Genomic DNA, 25834 nt, shown 5'->3' with positions numbered 1-25834 from the left:
GAAGAAAAACGCTCATACTATATGTAGATATCGCCTGAATCACTGCTTTAATCAAAATTTCTTTTCCTGCTTGAGAAAGAAATTTTAACTTCCAATCTTGCAGCCTCTTCCACACCCGGTCAATACTACTCCTAAAGGCTGCTATCCGTGATTTTCCCACCAAGGCTGGAAGACCCAAATACGTATCATATCTTTGAAGGTTGATGCGTAATCTTAGTTGGTATCTTAAAATGATGTGAAAAAATCGTAGTTGTCATTTTTTGAATTCATAAATTAATAATAACATGTGTTTATACCTTAGTGAGTGACTTATAATTTAAGCCAATTAAATAGACTGATAAATTATTTTTGATACTACATAGAGATAGTGATTTATAATTTAGACCAATTACAACATCTACCAATTTTCCATTTATCCCAAATAAAAATTTCCGTTCTAAAGAAGTAAAAATTTTCGTTTAAAGAAATTAAAAAAAAAAAAAAAAGTGTTTTTTCAATCATTGTTTACGACGTCATTTTGAAACTGTATACAGATCATTTTTTAAACAAATTAATTGAAGCCGTAAACCTCACGCCCGTCTTCTGCCTCTCTCTCTCTCTCTCTCTCCCACGCCTGTCTGTCTCCGAGTCCTGCCTCCTGCCCCTCTCTCTCTCTCTCTCTCTCTCTCTCTCTCTCTCTCTCTCAAGTTTAGTGGGAGTAGTTGTGGGCATTGATTGGAACGAATTCTCGAGCAGTGAACAAATGCTCTTTATAAAATGGAATAAAAAACATTTTTTGTTTTTAAACATGAACACTGAGATTAAGACTCTCACTAAACAACACCCCAGAACGCCACATTTCTCAATATTATTTATTTTATTTTTTCAAAAAAATTATCATAAAAAATGAAAAATAGAAAATCAAAATATTCTTACTTTTTAAATAAAATATATTCTCACTTTTTACTATTCAAATAAAAATTACTACAAAATAATTTTTTTTTTCACTTTTTACTACCATTTTTTCACTTTTCTATATAATCATTATTATTATTATTATTATTATTATTTTTTTTTTATATTCAATTGAATTCGAATTTTTTTTCAAAAAAAAACTTAAAAAACAAATGCTAAAAGAATCTCATCTTCCATGTTTTCATGTGCAACCATGCGCATGCAAGGGACATGACATACTTTTCTCCCTTAACAGTATTTTTCGTATTTTTTTAAAAAAATTTATTTATACTCTTTTTTAAAAAAATATGGGCATGCTTCTATGCTTCTCTTTTAATTATAAAAGTATAAAATATCTTTTCTCCCAAACCCTAAAAAAATAATAATAATAATAAAAAAACACTTATCTAACTCACTCTGATTCCGAGACTGAGATGTTTTTTTTTTTTTTTTTTTTCAATCTTGAAACCGTTCTATTGCTATCATTTGAGATTTGTAGGACTATTATATTTTATTTGGAATGTAATATGTTTATATTCTAAATCCATAGCAATGTCATAGTATTTTTATTTTTTATATTCTATCAATAACTTTTTATTACTATTCAAACAAAAAAAAATCATTACAAAACAAAATATTTTTACTTTTTTCATAAAAAAAAAAGGAAAAATTACACTTTACCCCCCTAAAGTTTGGAACCATTTTCAATTCAACCTCAAATGTTTCAATTTTTGCAATCCACCCCCCTGAACTTGTCAAACATTTGCAATTCGGCCATTCCGTCAGTCAAACCCCCTTTGACTGACGGAACCGTGATCACGTGCAACGCACGTGACCACTTCTTGTCATTTTCTGCGGAAAATACCCCTCCATCCAAACGCACACTTGACCTGCCCACTTGACCATACGCACCATTAACCCAACCCAACCCAGCCAATCAGTAAATTTCCCGTGCAGTTACTTTTTCCCCTTTCAACAACAAGTCGTGAAAGTCGTGAAGGGCAGAAGAAGAAAGAAAGAAGCAAGGAGAAAGCGAGGACCACATCTCACCCATTTCGGCGACAATCTCGCGACAACCACTCGACAGCGACAAAGCAGAGAGTTTATTTGCACGAGGTAAGTGTTTTTCGTTTTCAAATCGTATACCCCCACCGTGCAAAAAAGTAGATGAAAAAAACTAGGGTTTTTGGTAATTTGGGGCTTTAGTGATGGGTGTTTTTCTTTGGTTATCCTGTAGTACGGGATGTTAATTTATTGTTTTGTTTGTCTTATTGTATTGTATTTGCATTTGTTGGCTTTATTGCGAGCTTTGCTTTGGTGAAATTGTTTGTTTCCACTGCAAGATAAGTGGTTGAACAAAAGTGGTCCCAAATTCAGTATAGTGTTGTGGTGTGAACAAAAGTGGTCCCCAAATCTAGTAAACTGCCCTCAAATGATAAAAATGAAACAAAGTTGTTAATATGCGACTAATTATAGGTCAATGTGTGCCAACCTTACAATAAAAGAGATGTATAATCTGCTATATATTGTGTCCCTTAATCTTCTATGTATATTCTTCTTTAGGAGAATTGCTATATATTCAGGGCCGTCCCGATATATTTTGAAGCCTTAGGCAAAAAGTTCAAGTGGAGAAATTTATAAAGATATGAGTTTGTAATTGAATAAAATATTTTAGAAACTTTCCATCGTCTAGCATTTATTTATTTACTTTTCCCATTTGATTTTAGATGTTAGAAACAATCTTTCAAACCTGATCCTTTCCTCTCCTTTCTCTACTTGAGGGTTATGTTTGTCATTTCACAAGGCCAAACAATATATATATATATATACCTTTTTAAGATTGTATTTTTTATAAGAATATCTATATTGTTATCTGATTCCCTTTATTTTTATTTTTATTTTTTTATGAAAATTGTTTCATTATGTTCATTAATTGGAGGGCTTATTAAATTGTGACATCTTGTAAACTACTTCTTTACCATGAGTAGATGCCTTAATTAAAGAGTATGGATTTAGGGTTTAGGGTTTTTTTTTTTTTTTTTTTTAGGAAAATTGTTTGTATTAATATTTGTTAATTGATGGCCTTATTAAATTGGGGGCCCCATGCGACTGCCACATTAGCTTGACAACATTATCCTTTGTGCTGTGCTGTCTTACTCCTTTGTGGTGTTATGTCTATATATGTAAAGATTCTGATCATATATTTTTATTCGTTCTCTTTGTAGGAGGTCATCGAATTTAGTGTTTGAGGTTTGTTATGGGGGTAGGTTTGACAGGAGTTCTGGTTGTGAGTATGTGGGTGGAGAGGTGACTGTTCACAGTGATAGTTATGATCCTGACCAGTTGTCTTTTTTTTTTGAATTAGAAGATATTTGTAAAAATTACGGGTACAAGGCAGGGGATTTAATATATTTTAAAGAACCCGAGAACAACTTAATGGGTGGTTTGCATTTGATAACCTCGGACGATGATGTATTGTGTATGGTTGGTTGCCATAAAGGGCACTTTATTGTGCATTTATATCTTGTGTGTTTTGGGGGTGGTCACGGTGATGAGGAGGACTATGAAGTGGATGATGAAGACGATGATGAAGAGGAGAGGAGGAGGGCTGATTACAATGACCCTTGGTGGAAAGACAAGGTCAGTGATGGGGAAGACTTATTTGATGTAGACGTTGATGTAGGAGATGGTAGAGCTGGAACTAGTGGTGCTGGAACTAGTTCTGCTGGAAGACCTAGAGATGGTGATGGTGATGGTGATAATGAGAGTGAAGGTCATGAAGAAGAAGAAGAAGGTGATGAGGAAGAAGAGGGTGATGAAGAAGAAGAAGTTGATGATGAAGAAGATGATGATGAAGAATGTGATGAAGAAAGTGGAAATGAAGATGAGGCCCATCAAAGCGGTGATTTTGTTAGGGCTGAAACTGGACCTAGGAATAAAGGAGCATTTGAAGAAGTTGATGATGATGATTGTAACTCAGACATGGCTAGGAGTGACATACTGGAGTCACCACCTGTTACTGATGAGGAATGTGAGGAAGGTGAATTAATAGCTGCCAGGTCACTTGAATTTCAGAGCGTTGACCTAGTTAACCCAGTGTTGCACCTCAAGATGACTTTCCCAGACATACAAACGTTTAGAGAAGTTGTTAAAGAGTTCAATCTGATTAGGGGCAAGGAAATTAGGTTGAAAAGGAATGAAAGATGAAAGTGTATTGTGGTGTGCAAGGATGACAAGTGTCGGTATCGTGTGTATGCAAAGCAGGTTCCTGGTGAACAAACTTTTCAGATAAGATCTATGCAGCTGAAACATGTGTGTGGTAGGCAATACAAGAACTCAATTGTGAACTCAACTTGGATAGCCGACAAATTGATCGAGAAGTTCAGAATTCAGCCCAACATGCCATTGAATGTCATACAACATGAGGTGAAGGAGAAATGGAAGGTGGATGTAAGTCCAAGCATGATATTGGGCTAGGAAGAAGGCATGTAAAAAAATATATGGTAGGCTTGAAGATCAATACAGTTGTCTATGGTATTATTGTGAGACATTGAGAAGGACCAATAAGGGAAGTTGTGTGATGATGAAGGTGGACAGACCAAACCCTAGTGTGCTTCCAAAATTTGGAAGACTATATATTTCTCTGGCTGCAATGAAGAAGGGGTTTTTGGAGGGTTGTAGGCCTGTAATAGGGGTGGATGGATGCTTCCTGAAAGGGCCATCCAAGGGTCAACTATTATCTGCAGTTGGAAGGGACGGGAATAACAATATGTACCCAATTGCCTTTGCTATTGTTGAAGCTGAGACGAAAGACTCTTGGATATGGTTTTTGGAAACCCTTGTATCTGATCTTGGACTATATGAGCAGGGCTCTAGACCAACATTCATTTCAGACAGACAAAAAGTAAGTTATATTACATTTAATGGTCAACAATAATTTTACATAACACTTCAATAATATTTATTTATAACATTTTAATTGTCTTTCTTCTGCATGGTCTCATGCCGGCTTTGGAGGTTGTGCTTCCATTATCCAATCATAGGATTTGTGTTAAGCATCTGTATGCCAACTTCAGGGACTTGGGGGGACATAAAGGTTTGGCCTTAAAGGAGAAGTTATGGGCTGCAGCGTCTGCACACACTGACATGAATTTAGTGCTCATATGGAGGAATTGAAGACACTCAGCAAGGATGCTTACGAATACTTGAGTCAGATTAACCCCATTGGGTGGTCTCGGGCTTCGTTTAATGAACATCCTAAGTGTGACTTGTTGGTGAACAATATTTGTGAGTGCTTCAACTCATACATCTTGAAGGCGCGGGACAAACCGATTTTGACATTGTTGGAGATGATAAGGAAAAAGTTGATGAGGAGGTATCAGGCGAAGAGAGAAGGTATTGAGAAATTGAGTGGTAGGTTGTGCCCTTGAATTGTACAAAAGATGGAGGCGATTGGTCTACAAGCAATGGACTGCATTACAACCTACGCCGGTGATGAAATGTTTGAGGTTGGTGCTCCAGACAACAAACAGTAGGTGGTGGATTTGCGTAGAAGAATCAATGGTTGCAGGCAGTGGGAACTCACTGGAATCCCCTGCCCCTATGCCTTTTCTGCTATACTCTATGATTGTGGGAATCCCGAAGACTATGTTGATGACTACTACACAATAGAGCGGTACAAAAAGGCATATGCACCAATTATTTACCTAATCCTAAGTGAGGAGCAATGGATAAAAACCAACCATTATAAATTGGAACCACCAAAATATAGAGTGGCCCCTGGGAGACCAAAGAGAGTAAGAAAAAGGGCGCCTGATGAGAGTAGGGACCCCAAAAATCCACACCGAATGAGGAAATTTGGTGCAAGGATGAGATGTGGGATGTATACCGGCTTAGGTCACAATAAGAGGAGCTGTCCATTGAAAAGGAGTTCAGCAAGTCAGCTTAATACCCCACCTGGAGGAAGTGTAAGTATCAATGTACTCTATTCATCTGTCCTTAATATTCCATATAGTTATAAGTGCCTGCTTTTGTACTTTTAATGAATAAGCTCTTTTCTTTTTTTTTTCCTGCAGTCACGAAGTGTTGGTTCCAATACTCAAACGCCGGGTCAAAGTAAGGCACAAGTTGTGTACAATGTATGAATTTATGGGTATTTGTGTGTCGGGTGTTTATCACTGCCATTGTTTTTAGTTGCTAAAATTAACCTTGGTCAGCAAATGGGTCCATAAGATACTTACTAACTGACTGTAAAAATACAAACCATGAAATATCAGGGTTTGTAGATTTCACCCACTTCAACGTGTAGCTTTGACACTTGGATCGTTTGTTTGTGAACTCCATGAACCCGTACTTAGAAACAAAAAATATAGAATTATCTACCTACTGTTAAATTGTGTCATTATATCCAATTTTTGACAACTGCTTGGACATTTTTTTTTTTATTTGTTATGATTCTAATTTATATTGAATGCTTAATTTCTTTTAACATTAAATTGAGATCAAATTTTGAATCAAACTCATGCTCAATCTACTTTATTTTTATAATTAGTACTTTATCGTTAAACCTTCCAATTAGGAGAGTTGATTCTCACTCTTTTTCTCACAACTTCTGAACCCTTTTCCTATCTTGTTTTTATGGTAATTGTTCATTTTCCACCAAACAAATGCTTCTACAACATGTGTTGTTAAATCAGTAATAGAAGAATCATGAGGGCATTCTGTGGGCAACAAAATATTTGGTGTCAATCATTCCCATTTTCTATATTCTTTTAATAGCATTATGTTATTAACTAAACAGATTCTCGGTTGTTTGATGTTTTATTTTCTCTATATGGTGCAGTTCAGTGTTACTTCTATGCTTTCCTCATGTAGGACAAATTATTATTTAATTATTAAAAAACATCATGTATAGATTTGTGGACATTTTTATGGTTTAGGTACAAAACCATAAAGTGCATTGTTACAATTCACTGACAATTTTTTTGGTAACAGAAAAGCCAGACAAAGAAAAAGAATGGCAGTGGTGGTCCCCAGTCATCAAGTGCAGCGAAGGTACATAAAGAAAATTGTTTTTTATATTGTACATATTTATATATTTAGTTATTTAACTTGTTCGGAAATTCATAGTTTCCCTTTTTTTTTTAGGAGAGTAAGGGGAAACTTCAGCATATACGTACCCCGCAACAATTTGTAATCCCCAGTCTTGTTGATGAAAGGGAGCACACACTGCCACTTGGATTTGGTCCTGACAGAGAGGTCACTGGCCTTGGACCTGCACCAGGAATTATCTTACCCCCAGCATGGGGCAATATGGCTGGCATGGAAGAGATAGAAATTCCTGCAATTGTCACAGGAGGTCCTGCAACAAGGACTCGTACATCTGATCGAATTAGAGGTATTTTCCGTACTACCCCCACCAGGGCTCCTGTACATATTGACCTTACTGAAGAGGAACCTAAAACTAGAGGTCCTACAACTAGAGGTGGTGGAAGAGTAGGGCCTAAAACTAGGGGGGATTTGCAGGCAGAGGTGGTACAGGGAGAGGCAGTGGAGGTAGAAGTGGTGCAGTCAGATGCGGTCGAGGCCAAAGTGGTATAGCTGCATCTACTGGTGTAGCAGCTACATCCAGTGGTGCTGAAGCAAAGTCAGAAATTGTGGAGAAAGCTCAAGGAAAACGTATTGTGACTACAATACAGAAGGGAATTGCAATTGTGGAATCGAAGAAAAAACGGCTCAATCCAAGGTGGAAGCCGTAATGTGCTGGACTTGAAGTCTTATGTTTTTTTTTTCTTTTGTGATTTCTATGTAATGTTTGGTGTGACATGTCATTATATTTGTTGTGACAAGTGTGTAATATTTTCTGTGACAAGTATGAAATGTTTTATGTGACAAATATGTAATGTCTATAGACAACATGTTAATGTCTATAGAAGTTGGTATTGTGTTTTGTATGAATTTGTGAATGTGCATATTAATGACATTAATTTGTTCTACTTTATTGTGTTTTGTATGTATTGTGTTTTACATATTTGTGAATGGACATTAATTTGTTCTACTTTAGTGGAATAAATTATTAATTGAATATTGTCATTATTTGAGTAATTTGTTAATTATTAGTTGAAGCTTAGTTACTTGTTGGAAAATGTGAGTCATTATGCAGGTGCAGATTAATCATATCAAATATAATGCTTATCATATATCATGTAGGCACAATAATTTTATAGTTAACGGCAAGGATGATATTTGGTTGCATGATGTCATACTTCTCCACAATTGACATTTGGAAGCTCATAGTCATACATATAGCAACTAATAACTTAATTATAAATAACATGTGCGATATAGTACACTACATGGGGTAAGCTAAAAACTACATTACATCCATAATGTCATCCCAAAAAGACCTAAATACAAAAGACACAATTGTGCTTCCAAAAGTACACAAGCACAACAGAGCACACCGTGCTCCCAAAATGACACTTAGATATAAAAAATGACAATGTCATCCCAACAGTACATACACCTCAGTTCAACTTCATATGCCCAACTTTGCATACGTACGGACCACTTTGATTGTATCCAAACCAAAAAACAAGAATACAACTTAAACAAATTATCCACGAACAAACAAGCATTATTTGGTAATTCCGCTTTACTGCATGAAATTTGATCTCCCCAATCTCTACTTCCTTACGATACCGGGCAATTTCTTTATCCATTTCTACCTTCACACACATATTTTCTTTATCCATTTCTGTCTTCACCCGCAAATTTTCTTTCTCCATTTCTACCTTCACCTTACTGACTTCGACCTCAACCATGTCTCTACACCGTTTTGCTTCAGACAACAATTTTTCCTGCCTTCGCCAGAACCAACTTCCAACCCTTTTACAACTGGCACATAACTCAGGATCAATCCATAAAAAAAACCACAATCTCGGTTAATCTGTAAAATAGTAAACAAATAAATATTAATCACGAATCTAAAGACAAAAAAATATTTTGGAGTAATGAACAAGCGCTTTGCAGAAAATTACTAGTACTGCATACATCATCTGGAAAGCACTAGTACTGCATAACGAAGCACTCTGCAGAATATTACTAAAGAAAAAGCCATTCCCAATTATTTACCCAATGAGTTTACTTCATCAATTAGATTCTGCCTAAGGTACCGAATTAATCTAGTGCTCATATTTCTACTCAATTTACTATAATGACCTTCCACACATGAAGTATTAGTACTGTTCACATCAAAACTACCTTAATCTAAATTGTCTCACCATGTCTGATTCTCACCCCAGATACCATTATATGGCACGTTAATATCACTATTGCACTGCTAGCAAGTGGCATATCCATGGAAACTCTTTTTGCATATGCCCATTAGTTCAGGTCTTCAAGCATTTTGTAAAAGGTAAATATAAAGGTTTATTCATTATGCAATTGATCTATGCAAACTGAAGTTCCATCTTGCATTTTTTATGTGATAGAAAAATGAAACTAATTAAAAGATTGAAGGGACATGGTAGATTAAGAAGGGTAAGTATAGTTTCCCAGACAATAATAACAAAAAAAACAAATATATATATATATATATATATATATATATATATATATATATATATATATATATATATATATGTTAGAATGACTATAAAATAAGAAAGATGAATCCCTAAAGGCATAAACAGTCAATACAATCCTAAACAATTTATACTGCAGTGAATATACTACATACCAGGTCGAATAACAAGGCATAAATAGTCAATCCAATGTAGTACTGCATATATTGCACTGAATATACAACATACCAAGTACAACAAGGCATAAATAGTCAATCCAATGTTTGACAATTTATACTGCAGTGAATATACTACATACCACTTTTGTTCACAACACTAAGTAATAGAAAAAATAAAACTGAAAGGGCCATCAAAATGAAGAATCCTCACAGCCACGATGTTATGCTTGCAATTCAAAACATTAATTTACATGAAATACCAGCAAGACCATTGAGTTACAGGAAACAGAGAATTCAACATCAAGATTTTTTTTCTCTCTCCATTTTTCTTTTGCCATGGGTACTCAATTACAACCCTAAACAATAAATTATGTCGTTGAAGAACTTGCCCAAATTTGTGCAACACTAACTATAAACATACAACTTGCCTTATAATTTGCACAACCCACGAACCTCCTCCCAAAATTTTTCTCTGTTTGAGCAGTTTTCACAATCATCAGCCGCTCACAGTAACAAAGCCGCTGCAGTGAAGATGAAGCTCTGCTTCCACTACAACCAAGCGATCCACTAGAACTTGAGGTAGTTTCCATCGTTTCCCTCTGCAGTGAAGAACGAAACCCATCACTAAAGCCCCAAATTACCAAAAACCCTAGTTTTTTCCATCTACTTTTTTTGCACAGTGGGGGTATACGATTTGAAAACGAAAAACACTGACCTCGTGCAAATAAACTCTCTGCTTTGTCGCTGTCGAGTGGTTGTTGCGAGATTGTCACCGAAATGGGTGAGATGTGGTCCTCGCTTTCTCCGTGCTTCTTTCTTTCTTCTTCTGCCCTTCACGACTTGTTGTTAAAAAGGGGAAAAAGTAACTGCACGGGAAATTTACTGATTGGCTGGGTTGGGTTGGGTTAATGGTGCGTATGGTCGAGTGGGCAGGTCAAGTGTGCGTTTGGATGGAGGGGTATTTTCGGCAGAAAATGGCAAGAAGTGGTCACGTGCGTCACACGTGATCACGGTTCCATCAGTCAAAGGGGGTTTGACTGATGGAATGGCCAAATTGCAAATGTTTGACAAGTTTGGGGTGGTGGATTGCAAAAATTGAAACATTGGAGGTCGAATTGAAAATGGCCCCAAACTTTGGGGGGGTAAAGTGTAATTTTCCCAAAATATATATATATATATATATATATATATATATATATATATATATTTTCTACTTTATATCACATAAATCATATTATTATTAAAAAAAAGAAAGAAAAGAAAACTCACTTCAAAAGCTTTACCAAACACACGTCGTGTGAAGACTAGTCTTCTCTAGGCAGGTTGCTATCCTCATCAAAAGCACATGTCTATCTATAAAGCTTGATTTTTGGTTGGTTGTACGTGGTGGACTCATTGTATATATAGACTGCCAAGTGGGGTCTTGAACCATAATTAAGGTTTGATTTGCTTGGTTCATCATGCGGTCTAACAAAAAACCATGTTTTATCACCTGACTATAAAATTATTAAAACTTCAATGGTTTGAGAGTGTGCCTAATTTTATTAGGTCCTTTAATTATTTGTATGCTTCTTGCATTCCATAGTCATTTTTTTTTTTCTTTTATCTTCACAATTATAAGATAAAGATATCACAAATAGACCAATTAAATATATTTACTACATATTAATGCTGCTTCTGTTAATTGAAGCAATTCTGCATGAAATTTAAATTCGTGAGACATTAATATATAGAGACTAAAAAGATTATTCAATGTCAACCTAAGAATTGGTGTAATGTCGGTCATGGTTGTGGATAGTTAATTAGAAATGACAATAGCATTTTAATCCAATATTTATGGATTTCAACTGCCCGAAATATTGCTTATTCAATTTGTAAGATGTACGTAATTTGACCATGTTACGGTATTTATGTGATTTTTTAATTTTATTTTTGTGATAAATTTCTTTATTATGTTAATTTTAGCTTCATTATATTGTTAGAATATAATATTTTCCATATATTTCATATTTGGTTGATATTGAAATATTCTCTATTTAATTAAGGGTGTATTCTAATCAAATATTGAAATTGTAATAAAAAATCAAGAATCTAAATCATTTTTATTTTTTTTAACTTCTTCATATCATCGTTGCTTGTGGTACTTTTTCTACAAAATCTGAGTTTTTATGATGATGATGATATGCCAATATATGATTTAGCTAGACCCCCGGGAAAAAAAAACAAAAAAAACAAAAAACACAAATAAAGGAAAAGAAAGATGCTTCTGTCACTACAATTAATATACACAGATAATTGTTGGTGAGGCGAAAAAACAAAGACTAGAAGTTTCTACGGAGTTGGCAAAAATTAAAATTTTCCCGAAGTCCAAACAAACTGAAAGTTGCTGTCATTGGATTTGGCTTACATGCTGTTATTAAAATAACAGCATGTATGCTGTAGTTAAATCAACGGTCAAGATTAAATTTCTCAATTTTTTTTTTTTATTTTCTCCCTCCTATTAAATGCTTCTAAAAGTAAGTCAACTTTAAAATTCAATCTTGGCCGTTGATTCAACTACAGCATACATGCTGTTATTAAAATAACAACATGTAAGCCGGATCTGCAGTCATTCTGTTGGACTAGGAAATTAAATAAAATTTGTCATGTTAATCCATGGGAGAGTCCGCCAAGTTTTAGTTTATGATGGTGATACTAATTTCGAACAAAATTTGATTATTTTGCAAAAATGTTCAACTTATTATCTATTCTTACACTAAAAGAAATAGAAAAGACTTTAATGTTGCCTATCATGTAGATGCCATCCCGAGATATTGCCCACTTCTCTCAAAGTAGCTCTCCACTTTTGCATCATCTCAATGAAAACCTTGGGTTTTTGTTTTTTTTGTTGGGAGATAAAGTGGTTATGGAGTTTTTACCAAAAGTACATTAATATACATAATTGAACACAACTCTAATCCAAAAGCCTAAGCTAATGGGCTAAGGTCTACTTAGGTATATTAAGTACTCTTTTCTTTTATATTTTCTCAATGTGGGACACAACACTCACAACAATCTCCCCCTCACTTGTAAGTCTCTTCACATTGACCCAACTCCCCCTCGCTTGTGAGTCTTTTTTACATTTTCAAGAGTGTCTCGCATCAAGAGTTGCGGATGCAGACACAACTCTAAACCCGACGCATTAAGACACTCGTCCTAGGAAAGTAACCATGGCTCTGATACCATTTATAGGGAGATAAAGTGGTTATGGAGTTTTTACCAAGAGTACGTTAATATACATAATTGAACACAACTCTAACCCAAAAGCCTAAGCTAATGGGCTAAGGTCCACTTAGGTATATTAAGTACTCTTTTCTTTTATATTTTCTCAATGTGGGACACAACACTCTCAAGTGCACTCACAACAATCTGATAAGCAGGTGGTACAGGTGGAGTTAGAGACTCCTGTGCAGGAGAACACTTCTCAGGGTACAGAGACCTTTACTTCAGGAGTTAAGGAGCATCACACTATAGCCATAGACAGGCCTAAACGCACTATCAGGCCACCAACCAGGTATGATTTTGAAGACATAGTTTCTTATGCTCTTGTCATCAGCAGCGGAGATCCTATTACTTTTCAAGATGCTGCCAATAGCCAAGAGAAGAATAGATGGGTGGGTGCTATGGCAGAAGAGATGGAGTCTCTGCATAAAAAGCAGACGTGGGATTTGGTGGAGCTTCCAGAGAGGAAGAGGGCGATAGGGTGCAAATGGATGTTCAAGAAAAAAGAAGCAGTATCAGAAAAAGGGGGAGAAAAGTTCAAGGCTCGCCTAGTAGCAAAGGGTTATTCACATTAGAAAGGGGTTGATTATGAGGAAATATTTTCTCCAGTGGTCAGACATACTTCCATCAGAGCGGTATTGGCGTTGATAGCTCATTATGATATGGCATTGGAGCAAATGGATGTGAAGACAGCTTTTTTCCATGGTGATTTGGAGGAGCAGATTTACATGGAGCAGCCAGAAAGGTTCAGTCAACTTGGACAGGAGCACTTGGTCTGTAAATTGAAGAAGTCACTTTATGGGCTGAAGCAGTCTCCAAAGCAATGGTATAAGCGGTTTGACTCCTATATGATCAGAATTGGCTACATGAGATGTGAGTATGACTGTTGTATGTATGTGAGGAGCCTTGATGATAACTCATTTATTTTTCTGTTACTGTACGTGGATGATATGCTTATTGCAGCTAAGAGTATAGTGGAGGTTAACAAACTGAAAGTTTTGTCGAGTAGAGAATTTGACATGAAAGATTTGGGCGCAGCCAAGAAGATTCTTGGGATGAAGATTCGCAGAGACAGGGATGCCAAGAGATTGTGGCTATCTCAAGCCGGCTATGTGAAGAAGGTGTTGGAGAGGTTTAGTATGGAGAATGCAAAACCGGTAAGCACACCTTTGGCGAATCATTTCCATTTGTCTACCTCACAATGTCCAAAGACAGTTGAAGGAACTGAAGACATGTCTAAGGTCCCATATGCTAGTGCAGTGGGATGTCTGATGTATGCTATGGTATGTACCAGGCCAGATTTGGCTCATGCAGTCAGTGTGGTGAGCAAGTACATGGCGAATCCGGGGAGACAACACTGGGATGCAGTCAAATGGATTTTCAGATACTTGAAAGGTACTATAGAGTATGGCATCACTTTTGTCAGACAGAAAAGTGATTTGTCAGTTGTCGGATATGTGGATGCAGATTATGCAGGGGATTTGGATGACAGGAGATCGACCACGAGTTATGTGTTCACTCTTGTAGGAGGACCCATATGTTGGAGGTCTATGATCCAATCTACGGTTGCGATGTCCACGACTGAGGCGTAGTACATGGCGGCAGCTGAGGTTGCAAAAGAAGCTTTGTGGCTTACTGGGTCAGTCAGGGAGCTGGGTATTCAGCAAGGCAGAGTTCCGTTGTATTGTGACAGTCAGAGTGCCATTTACTTGGAAAAGAACCAAGTGTATCATGCTAGAACCAAACACATTGATGTGAGGTTTCACAAGATTAGGGAATTGGTTGCTACATGTGAATTGTTACTTGAGAAGATTGACACTTCTAAGAATGCAGCGGACATGTTGACGAAGCCTGTTACCGTAGACAAGTTCAAACACTGCTTGGACTTGACAAATGTCTCCAGGTGCTAGAAAGGAAAGGAGAGAAGGCGGCATCCCCAAACCTATTAGTTCCAAGCGTAGGCCCAATACTTGATTATCTTCAAAGAGGTAAATACTCGCCAAGGTGGAGATTGTTGGAACAAGTGGCTCATATTCTACTACTGGCCCATTGGGTGTAATTAGTTTATGTGGGCCTGGGGAAAAATAAGTTGTGGGGGGTATTTTGGGGTTTTCCAAAGTACTTATAATTAGGGTTTTCCTATAATATGTTATGTTGTAACCCTAAATCATTGAATAGAAAAATATAGCCGCACTCTCTCCTGTGGATGTAGGCACATTGCCGAACCACATAAATCTGTGTCTCAACTCTCTCTTAATCTCTCTTTTCGATTCTATATTATTCATCATTGTTGTGCACAGTAACAACAATTGGTATCAGAGCCCAGGTTTACCAACAAGTCTTGGCCAACAGTCCACGGGAGAAACGGGTTGTCATTGCTCCAACCCAAGGCCCGATGTGTGAGGGGGAGATTGTTGGGGTTATCCCATGTCGGTTGTAGAAGGGCGTGGTGGTGAGTTTATAAATGTGAGGGAAAGCCTCACCTTTTGAGCTAGCTTTTGAGGTTAAAAGAGGCCTAAGATCATTCAACATTTTCTTTCTCAAAGAAGCTTCATGTTTAGCAAAAGCTTCTGCAAAAGTTCCGGTCTAGTTTCGTACGTCGGAAGGATCCAAAGGATAGAAAATAGGCAAAACTCTAAGCCCCATGTCTCTCATGCATTGGACGATCTCGGCAATTTCAATGAGGCACCATCTAGAGGAAGCGTAGTTTGGAGAGATAACTGCGATCACGTACATAGATTCTTGTATTGCTTTTATGAGCTCCTTAGAAACATATTTTCCTAGCTCGAGCTTTTCATCGTCTCTAAACACGATAATGCCTTTCGGTTTCAAAGCATAATGTAGATGGTCTATAAAACTCTTGCGGGTGTCTTTTCCATAAAAATTGAGAAAAACATCGTATATCCTTGAAGATGTTGAAGAAGAAGATGAAGAGTATGTCTAAGTGCTCGTGGACGTCATCGATCTGAGACTTAGTAAACAAGCTTGTTTAATAATGCAGTGCTATAATTCAGTTTCTCTAATCACAATGCTTTTGGGGTATTGTCATATATATGCAAGCAAGAAAGCGGTCAACATGAAGAAACTTGCAGGTTATTACTTCCCTTAATCCACGAAAGTAGAAGGAAATGTCGTGGAAATTTAGTTGGATTCGGGAAATTACAATAATTTGTCGTTGGTGGGTGAAGTTTCATGGAAATTACAAGTGCTTTACGTAGGGTAGCATGCTTTACTTTTATATTTTAGTTACTATAATTAATATTCATAAATTTTTTTCACACATGGTTTTAGGTGATTGTGATGATCTTCAGTCTCAACTATCAAGTTAGGCTCATAGAAGATACAGATTAAAACGATATCATAAAATAAATATATAAAACAACAACCTAATAAGAAAACAGGAAATTACACTTGGGCTCTTCAATTTAATTACCACCTTATTATTTGCGATGTCTCTTCAATTTTTCAATTTTGTTAATAATGTACCTTACCAACAAATTGCAATTTTGTATAGTAATGACTACAGCAAATACGAAGAAGCAGACCCAGGCCGAAATTTAAATGCAATGGTCCAATGAATGAACCGACCTGGCATGTTGAAATTGGGTGAAATCCTAACAACGGGCATGGTTCAATGTATTATGTGCTCATCATCCAATTCCAAGGCACATGGGCTAATTCTTGAATACGAGGAGATTAATTTAAGCTGCTTGTTAGTTTATTTTATTTTCCTTCGACAAGAAAAAAGAAATTCATGTCATTTTTCCTATGCTTAGGATTAGGATCTCTTACAATTTTGTAAATTCTCAAGATACAAAAATAGGTAATTCATCAAATGACCGATCATTGATATAGTATTTTTGCTCAAGTGGTTTCGCTGATTAAATTTGGAAGTGAGATCCAGTGGAAGATATGTATATAATCGTAAAATTGTATATAATTATTTATGATTCCAGAATCACCAATATACTACACATCTTCTTGCAAGACTTTCCAATCAAGAGAGCATCACTAGCATCATAGCTTGCTTTATTGTTCAGACCAGATTTCCTAGATCCTGAATTAACTGGATCCAATCCATTAACTTTTGCAAAATCTTCATCCAATTCTATTTCAGTGGGCTTGATCTTGATCATCTTCATTCCGTTATGATTATCCTTCTCCACATGTGAGAAAGAGGGATGATATTCACATATGTGAGAAAGAGGGATGGGGACAAAGTTTTCCTTCAAACTGGGTTTGAGGAATTTCCTTCAATCTAGTTTATAAAAGTGACATGTGTTTCTTGAACATGTGAGATGCACATGTTTTTTTAATAGCATGGACAAAGTTGGAATAAATTTTATTAAAAATTCATGTGCATCTCACATGTTATTAAAAGAAGGGACACATATCACTTTTATAGACTAGGTTAAAGGAAATTCATCCGGAGGAAAACTTTGTTTGAGGGATGGGGCTAAAGGAACCAACATTTTTGTTGCTGCCAATAATATCCAAGCTTGTATGTATTGGACCATTTTTTTTTTTTTTTTTGAATAAATCTCATCTCATTATAATACCAATAAACATCTAGAGCTAAACACTCTAAATAGAAAGAGCAGAATGCTCTAAAACAACAATATTTGAAATACAGCTGGGAATTTCCTCTATCCAAATACGATCCATTTGATTCCTAACTGCATGCTTGGCTAGTCCATGTGCTGCTTGATTCACATTCCTTTTAGTATGCATGACCATCCAACTCCTTCTAGAGTTTAGAACCACCCTAATATCTGCCACAATTTGTCCATGAGCGCACCAATTCGAAGCCAAGGCAAGAATATCTTGGACCACAATCAAAGAATCACCTTCTAGCACCACGTTATGCAAGCCCAAATCACAACAAAATTCAGCAGCTCGTAATGCTCCAACTGCTTCCGCTATTGCTGAGGGATGTAAACAGTTTAAAGTTTTGCTCAGTGCAGCATGTATTAATCCTTTATGATCCCTCACAATAACACCCAAACCCATACAATTGTTTTTAGTATCAAGAGCCACATCCCAGTTCACTTTAAATCTTCCAAAAACCGGTGGTTTCCATGACACAGGAGCCTCCACCCCACCATTCACATTACTTCCCTGCACACACGGATTCCCTTGAAATTGTAAGAGTAATGCTTCTGCCTCCTGTATCAAACTATTTGGATGAGAAAATACCCCTCCATGCACTACTACATTACATCTCATCCAAATTTTCTTAGCTAAAACCGCAAAAATGCAGACTTCCTCCTAACAACACCAAATCACAAGTAAAAGCAAAATAAAACAAAACAAGAGACAATTTTATGAATAAAGCTTCCTTTTACTTATTTCCAGAATCATAGCAATTAACTCATGAAGCTGAAACTGAATCTAGACAAAATGAGAAGATACAAAACGGTAATTGAGAATGACTACACAAATTAAGGGCCCGAGAGGCCACATTAAAACAGATGGTTTGGAGGGTTGCAATGCAATTCTCCTTGTTACGTCTACAAATGCTCTCTCTAATGATGCTAAGCAAGCAAGGAACAACGCTGAGTTCTCCCATTTGTTCAATGGCCTTCTAAAGGCTTGAGAGTATTGAAAGGATAGCCAACAACTCTTCAGAATCAACGAGAAAAGAAATGAACAAAGATACGTGAAAGTGTATCTGCTAATGGGAGTCCTCCATAGAGTCATTCCGATTACAAGATTGAGATCTTAAATCCTTGTCATCTTCCTTTGACTCAGACTTTGATGATCCAGAAACAAAAACAGAATCTTCAAGTGCCTCAAGAAAAGACAAACCAGTAAATTTGACCGTAAGAAAAGAGGAAAGACAAAATAACCATGAGTTAATGAGTGGATAAACTAAACAAAAATTACATAATACACTCCTAAATAAGGTAATATAAGACCTTTTTTCTTCTCTCTTATTATTATTATTATTGTTTTTTTTTTTTTTTTTTTTTTTTTTTTTTTTTTTTTTAAGTAATGAATTGTGCAGACAAAAAATAAAATCAGCATCAGCCACTCGCACGTTTGAATCCAACAAAAGCTTTTTTTGACAAACATGCAAGTATCCTATAGTGTCAAGGACCGTTCTCAACATCACCTTGCTAAACACAAATAAATAACTCAAACCTACAAGCTTTTTTCTACCCTGAAAATAATTCAAAACTTTGCTTAGCTCCATATGATTTGATATGGAAAACAGCAGAAACAAGCAAACATAATGAAGATGAAGAATTTGACTTATATATTAAGAATATAAAAGTTACCAGTACGACATGCATGATAGAGTCCCAAGAAGTGGGACTTCAAATTATTTAATAAGTGGAGAATCTACTCGTTGACAAAAAGTTGAACTGTGCAGCAATTCCAATATAACCTCCGGAGTAAATTGACCTTGCATGTTATAAGCAATAGAACTCGTAAATTGGAGTATGAAGGTAAAGTACTAAAGGAAATAGGAACAACATACCATTGTATACCTCAGGTAAGTATAATGCTAAATGGTGTTCAAATGGCACTGTGCGGATGAATGGCATTATCAAATCAGGTTTCAAAATATCACTTAGTCCCAAGCCTAGCCAACAAAAGAAAAGACAAAATTAAATCCATTTGTTAACAAAAAGTAAAAATACATAAAGTATGACAACAACCTACTTCACCATGTACCCACATTAAGTTATTCACATATCCTATTTTCTGGTTTTCCAAAAATTTAACCTAATTACACTACCATATCAGTAAACAAGAAGCCGGCCAACATAAATGATCTGGCCAACAAGGCATACCATAGAAAACCAACATCCTTCAATTACCTTTATAAATCTACTGCCACCATGTCATACTCTTTCAGTATAAATCACTAATTTTAACTATCTTGAATCATATGGCATAAGGGATTATGATGACAAGGGTTGCTTCTTTTTTTGATCCGTAAGTTAGGCACACACACCAAATGAGTTTTGACAATCATTTTGTCAATGCACTATTGGTCACACTAAGCAACAAAAAAATCTTAAAAAACCATGGCTATTGATGGGGGATTTTTGCAACAAGCTTTCAGAAAGCGGCCCAAGCAACTGAGGAATGGCATCTAAGACTCACAAAATGACGGGTTTTTGGCAACAAGCTTTGAGGAAGCGGCTTAAGCTACAGAGGAATGGCATCGAAAGGCTCACAAAAGAGTGCCAGAACACCGCCAAACCCCCCTCATATCTGCTTTATTCACAATAAGAACACCAAAAAACCACCATAGAGACATTTTATCAAACACCACGTACTAATGCTGAATTTCACTCTATGTAAAAGAAAACTAAGAAAGTACATAACATGGAACCAAGGAAGTTTATTGAGCTGGTTCGAGAAATTTGACAATAATAAATAAAATAAACAAAGCAAGAATTAACAGAGAGAAACACGAGAGAAAAAAAAAGGACTTTGAAAAATCAGAATATTATCATTGTTTAAATCTACGAAAACTTAAAATACTTTGAATTCCTATAAACTTTGTGAGCAACCAAACAGAAAGAAACAAATGAAGAAAGAGGAAAAATAGCAACACAAACCCATCACCATCAACACCAAAACAAGAACAAAATCACCAAATATCAAAATTAAGCCTAAAGTCAAATAGACGAAAGAGAGAATGGTAAAATTAGAAACGCACCACTAAAACTCTTGTACAGTGTCGAAGTTGTAGAGCTGCGGAGTGAGGTGCCTGTGTGTTCGCTCGTCATTCGTGTGCTATTCTTCTCCTTTTCTTTGTCGGTTGGAGTCTAATCCTCTGGGATGGAAACGTCAACGTTTTTCTCTTTTTTGTTTTTTGACAATTAACCGACTCAATTGATCCGGATGCTACAACATTAGACTTAATAATAATAGACGATGAGATGTTGCCAAACTGTTTTGTACAAAAGAGAAAAACGATTCTCATAAGTTTCGAAACCCAAAGCACGTGGAGAAATGGTGTTGAGAACTTGGTACAACTCGGAAGCATCATTCTCATCACGTACAACACGCGCCCCACACTCCTTTACCTCAACATTCAGGCTGCCTGGCCCTGTTGTAATTGAAGCCTCAACGGATCTTTTGGTTTACATTATGATACGGATCTCTTGGTTTACATTAGCAGGTACCTACCAATCAAAGCATTCTGGATGTTAAATCAATCCCAAGAATATGGTCAGACACTTTCACTTAGTTTACATTATAACTAAAATCTCCTTCATCAATTGGCATGAAGATTTGACCAGATCATGAGTCTCTTTAATGTCAATATATATATGTGCTACTGTGACAAATCTAAGAACTGGATATTGACAAATCAAAGAAATGGATAACATGTACAGAACCAGGGACTATACCTTTCAAATTTCCAGTAACAAATGTAATGAACATATTTGTCAATTTCTGAAAAAACAAATTCAATCACCTACACAATCAACAATTTGGACGATCAGAAGAAGCTGTGACAACTTTAAGGTAAAACTTTGGCTGTACTCGGTCTATATAAAACTTGCTCCTCTCCAAGCAAAAGCGCCACCGGTAATTCACAGGCTGTCCACCATCTGGAATTTCATGGTATCGAATCCAGGGTAGTTTTCCTGAAACAAATCTTTGAAGCTGAAAAGGCACAACCTTATCTTCATAACCTTGCCATATGTGCACAGAGCTTTCATTTTGAGGGTATGGATTGCTTAGATCCATTGGATCAAATTCCCATTTTCCAAAAGCCAGCATAAAGTCACGACGGGGAGTATCAAAAACACCTCGTTCTCGTAACTTATCCTGTAGGTTGAAACAGAGCCTATATCACAATCTCCATGAAACACAATACTTCTTGGTATGGATTTTGAACTCTCTGATATATATGTTAAATGCTTAAACATTGTTTAGCAGAAATTTTGAATAGCAAGAAAAACCTTTTTCCTTCATGTTTTTTTGCAGATGGAACATTTTAATTACCTGGGTGAGCATTGCAAACCCTGATATAGTCTTCAAAATATCTATATCTCTGTCATTAAAGAATATTGGGTTTCTTTCTAGGGTAGAAGTTGAAGGGAGCCATTTTTGAGTCACCCACCAGTATAGCAATCCAGAAGCATAATTTGCAAACCTGATAGACCACTGCACAAGTTTCCTCCTATGGTCCTCCCTAATCAAACTATCAGGGAGAGAAGGCCACCGGTAATTCACAACAGGGACTACAAAAGCCACACCTGCTAGCCTGGAAAATGGTTTTGAGGTAAAATGTAAAAATTGGGTCTTGACACGACTCAGAAAAAAAAAAAAAAAAAACAAAAAACAAAAAAAACACACACACACACACACACACATGAAACTAGAATTGAATAGAGTGTTTTGCCAGTCTGGTATGTATTTGAGACAACTCCATGTGGCGTATGATCCCATTGAGACTCCAATCACATAAAACTTGGATCCTAACTGTAATTGATCAGCAAGTTCTTGAATATCATGTGCTTCACTCTTTACTGTGCGCTTTTGGTCTGGATCACTTTCTCCGTATCCAGCTCAATCAAATAGAATAAAATATATGCCCAACTCATCTATTAGTTCCTGGAAACTAAAGCGATGTGAAATTCACCTTATTTGAGATTTTACAAGATTATATCTTATGATAGAATGAACTGACACTGTATTGATTCCTCGACACGTAAGAGTATATCAGGATTCTTGTAAACCATGCATATATGAATGAATTATAGTGATGGTTAAACAAACCAAAATAAATAAAGGATCTCTAAAAGCATAGATTGTATGACACCTCTTGATATGCACACGAGTGTGTGATTGAAATTGCATTCAGGCCCTTTTACAGTGCTTTTCCTTTAGATTCATTCGTGTGAAGAACAGTAACTGGGTATAAGAGATAACCAAACTGATAAAGATAAGATGAAGTTGTAATTTGTATTTGTTGAAATAAAAAATATGAGGGAATATAAGCGGAAACAATATAGAAAATAAACACAAAGAACTTATGAGTGGTTCGGTGTTAGACACCTACGTCCACCACTCAGAATACCCCTAAGGGCTACATTGTGCTCATTAACTTGATTTGTCTACAATACAAAGGTCCATATTTATAGGGTAATGTCTAAATACAAGTTTGGTAATCAAATCTCCTTGATTTGATTACAATCCCAGTATATGATTATAATCAACCCATAAATAGAGAATATTTCAATATCAGCATAATTATGGAATATATGAAAATATAATATATTTTCCATATATTCTAACATCCCCCTTCAAACTCAAGGTGGAATATTCTGGAACCTTGAGTTTGAAATTTGAAACAATGATGATGGTGGTGGCGGAGGCCAAGAACGATCTGTAGATGGTGGTGACTGCCGGAAGAGATAAAGGCTGACGAGTGGCCAGCGACGGCGGCAGGTGGCTGGTGAATGCAGATTCAAAAGGGCCGACAACGGGGCAGGGCTGATAAGGAGCCAAACTTCAAAAGGGGCCGACAACGGGCCAGGGTTGACAAGGAGCCAAACTTCAAAAGGGGCCGACAATGGGCCAGGGCTGACAAGGAGCCAAACTTAAGAAGGGGCCGACAACGGGCCAGGGCTGACAAGGAGCCAAACTTCAAAAGGGGCCGACAACGGGCCAAGGCTGACAATGAGCCAAAAATAAAAAAGGGGCCGACAACGGGCCAGGGCTGACAACGAGCCAAAAATAAAAAGGGCCGATAACGGGCCAGGGCTGACAATGAGCCAAAAATAAAAAGAGGCCGACTACGGGCCAAGGCTGACTATGAGCCAAAAATAAAAAGGGCTGACTTGGGCCAAAAATAAAAAGAAAAATCGAAACAAGCTCTGATACCATGTTGAAATAATAAATATGGGAGAATGAACGAAAGCAATATAGAGAAAATAAACACAAAGAACTTATGAGTGGTTCGGTGTTAGATACCTACGTCCACCACTCAGAATACCCTTAAGGGCTACATTGTGCTCATTAACTTGATTTGTCTACAATACAAAGGTCCATATTTATAGGGTAATGTCTAAATACAAGTTTGGTAATCAAATCTCCTTGATTTGATTACAATCCCAGTATATGATTATAATCAACCCATAAATAGAGAATATTTCAATATCAGCATAATTATGGAATATATGAAAATATAATATATTTTCCATATATTCTAACAGTATTTACATTTATCTTTTAACTACTAACTATCATCGAATTCGAAGTGTTACAGAAATCTATTATTAATACTTACAGAGAGTTTCCACTATCAATCGAGGCAATAACAGTTAACTTGGTTTATATATGGCATTAGAGCGAAGGTCCTGAGTTCAAACCTTGTTTTTCATGGTTGTATATAATTTTCTACCTAGAATAACCTAGATGCAACCCAACTGAAAATGTTTTAAAGGGTCAAATTCTCATGAAGAAGGGTTATGAGAGAAATTGATGTACTTGGGGTGCCAGAAAATTCATCTCTTTGGAGCTCCCAAGGCCGTGCACAAGAATGATATTGTATTTAGCTTTTTCCTTGGGGACGCCTCTCTCTCTGTAAGCCAGGTATCTTTAAGTCTGATTCTTGATGAGGTGACAGGAGAATGCTCCGCTGCCCCACTAGTTTCTGGAGGGAGGAGGTTCTTTGCCTGATAAACCATTCCCAGAAGACCCATCAGCAACACAACTGCTGCTTTGGAAACCTTTCCTGAATGAATAAAAGGCAGATTTTGCTGATTAACAACTATCAACTCAATCATCCCAGCAAGAAGAAAATGGTTGTAAATTGTAATTAGCTGCATACCTGACACCTCTTGTGTTTTGAGTTTGAGGGGCCTCCAAATGTTGTCGTTAATTAGTCTGATCCCCCTTTCTCTCTTTTGACTTGTAGATGGTAGCTGGTTTTTCTAAGGTATCAGTGCAGGGGTTGCATGGATTTTACTATCTTGCACTCTCAGCCTGTAATGTTTATTACATAAAATTATTTTTCTAACTTTTGTGAAAATCCTGTGAAGGCTTTGAGGAAGAGGCATTTTTGCTGGCCTTCTGTTTTCTATTATTGTTGCTCCGGTTTGTAGCTTGGATCCTCCCTTTAAAACCTTCTTCAGCAGCAAAAATAAAAATTTAATCCAACCCAATAAATAATTCTCGATCGTCAAGAAAAACAAAAAACAAAATTGAATTTTCAATGTCACTACAAACTTTTCCACAGTCTAGCCATTTTCCGCTCAAATTTTCTCGTATTTCTTCCAAATTTTAACAAACATATAGCCAGGAATTTCCCAGTAACCAAACAGAAAAATAGAGGGAATGCGTGAATTCGAGAGGGAAGAGTTGAAAAGCACCTAAGATTGAAGGAGGTGAAGCGCGCGCAGATCAAAGTTTCAGAGACGAGAAGTGAAAATGGAAATAAAGAAGGCGGGAGCCGACATTATGTTTTAGCGTTGCACGTGCTGTCGATGTGGCGTGTCCCATTGAGAGAAGAAACAAAAGTTGTAAATCAAAAAAATTGGAGAGGTTTTCTCAGAGGAATCTTTGAATGGAATATTCCATTTTGATTTAGTTGAAATTAATGAATATGGGTGGCATATAAGTATGAATTGAAGTAGCATATCTCAATTCTTTTATCACACACTACTCTCACCAGAATCTGAATATCCAAACCTAGTATTCCTTATTATGTTAAAATTTGGGTGCAATTTATTTCATTAATTAATTTAGATTATTATGAGATTATTAATAATAAACTTAATAACTACCTTGGGCGTTACACCTTAGCGGTTAGTAGATTTCACTAACCGCAAGCGGTTAGCGGTTAGCTACTAACCGTTACCGTTAGTGAAATAGATAACCGCCCTCTAACTGCATTTTTAAAATCGAATTTTTTTTTGG

General features: G+C 36.5%; 1 protein-coding gene and 2 pseudogenes across 3 annotated transcripts; all 3 read right to left on the bottom strand.

Annotated features, from left to right (window-relative positions):
* Positions 1 to 12452: 12452 nt before the first annotated feature.
* LOC148584079 (toll/interleukin-1 receptor-like protein) lies at positions 12453 to 17079 on the bottom strand (annotated as a pseudogene).
* A 354-nt stretch (positions 17080 to 17433) lies between these two features.
* Positions 17434 to 20993, bottom strand: LOC132163565 (uncharacterized). Of its 3 annotated transcripts, XR_015913001.1 has the most exons (4): positions 20616 to 20993; positions 19432 to 19526; positions 19219 to 19345; positions 17434 to 18055 (listed from the first exon to the last, which is right to left on the bottom strand). XR_015913001.1 is itself a non-coding variant. In XM_059573891.2 (3 exons), the coding sequence occupies exons 1-3, from the start codon at positions 20683 to 20685 to the stop codon at positions 17522 to 17524; spliced, it is 699 nt and encodes a 232-aa protein (XP_059429874.1). In that variant the 5' UTR covers positions 20686 to 20993; the 3' UTR covers positions 17435 to 17521. The 3 variants fall into 3 exon arrangements, 2 of the variants coding, with proteins under 2 accessions (XP_059429874.1, XP_059429873.1); XM_059573891.2 differs by lacking the exon at positions 19219 to 19345 and having other exon boundaries at positions 17435 to 18055; XM_059573890.2 differs by lacking the exon at positions 19219 to 19345 and having other exon boundaries at positions 17437 to 18103.
* Positions 20994 to 21425: 432 nt separating this feature from the next.
* LOC132162869 (uncharacterized) lies at positions 21426 to 24975 on the bottom strand (annotated as a pseudogene).
* Positions 24976 to 25834: the final 859 nt, after the last annotated feature.

The sequence above is a fragment of the Corylus avellana genome, chromosome 8, assembly GCF_965113065.1.
Source record: "Corylus avellana chromosome 8, dhCorAvel1.hap1.2, whole genome shotgun sequence".
Taxonomy (NCBI): domain Eukaryota; kingdom Viridiplantae; phylum Streptophyta; class Magnoliopsida; order Fagales; family Betulaceae; genus Corylus; species Corylus avellana.
The sequence above is the reverse complement of the archived record's forward strand: the minus strand, read 5'-3'. Positions and strand labels throughout refer to the sequence as shown.

Excerpts from the sequence above, each read along its gene's own strand:
- LOC132163565 (XM_059573890.2), bottom strand. The coding sequence starts at position 20,685 with ATGACGAGCGAACACACAGGCACCTCACTCCGCAGCTCTACAACTTCG. Across the intron at positions 19,527-20,615 it reads ACTGTACAAGAGTTTTAGTG|GCTTGGGACTAAGTGATATT; the intron begins GTGCGTTTCTAA and ends TTTGTTGGCTAG. Across the intron at positions 18,104-19,431 it reads TAGCATTATACTTACCTGAG|GAGGCAGAAGCATTACTCTT; the intron begins GTATACAATGGT and ends AGTTTGATACAG.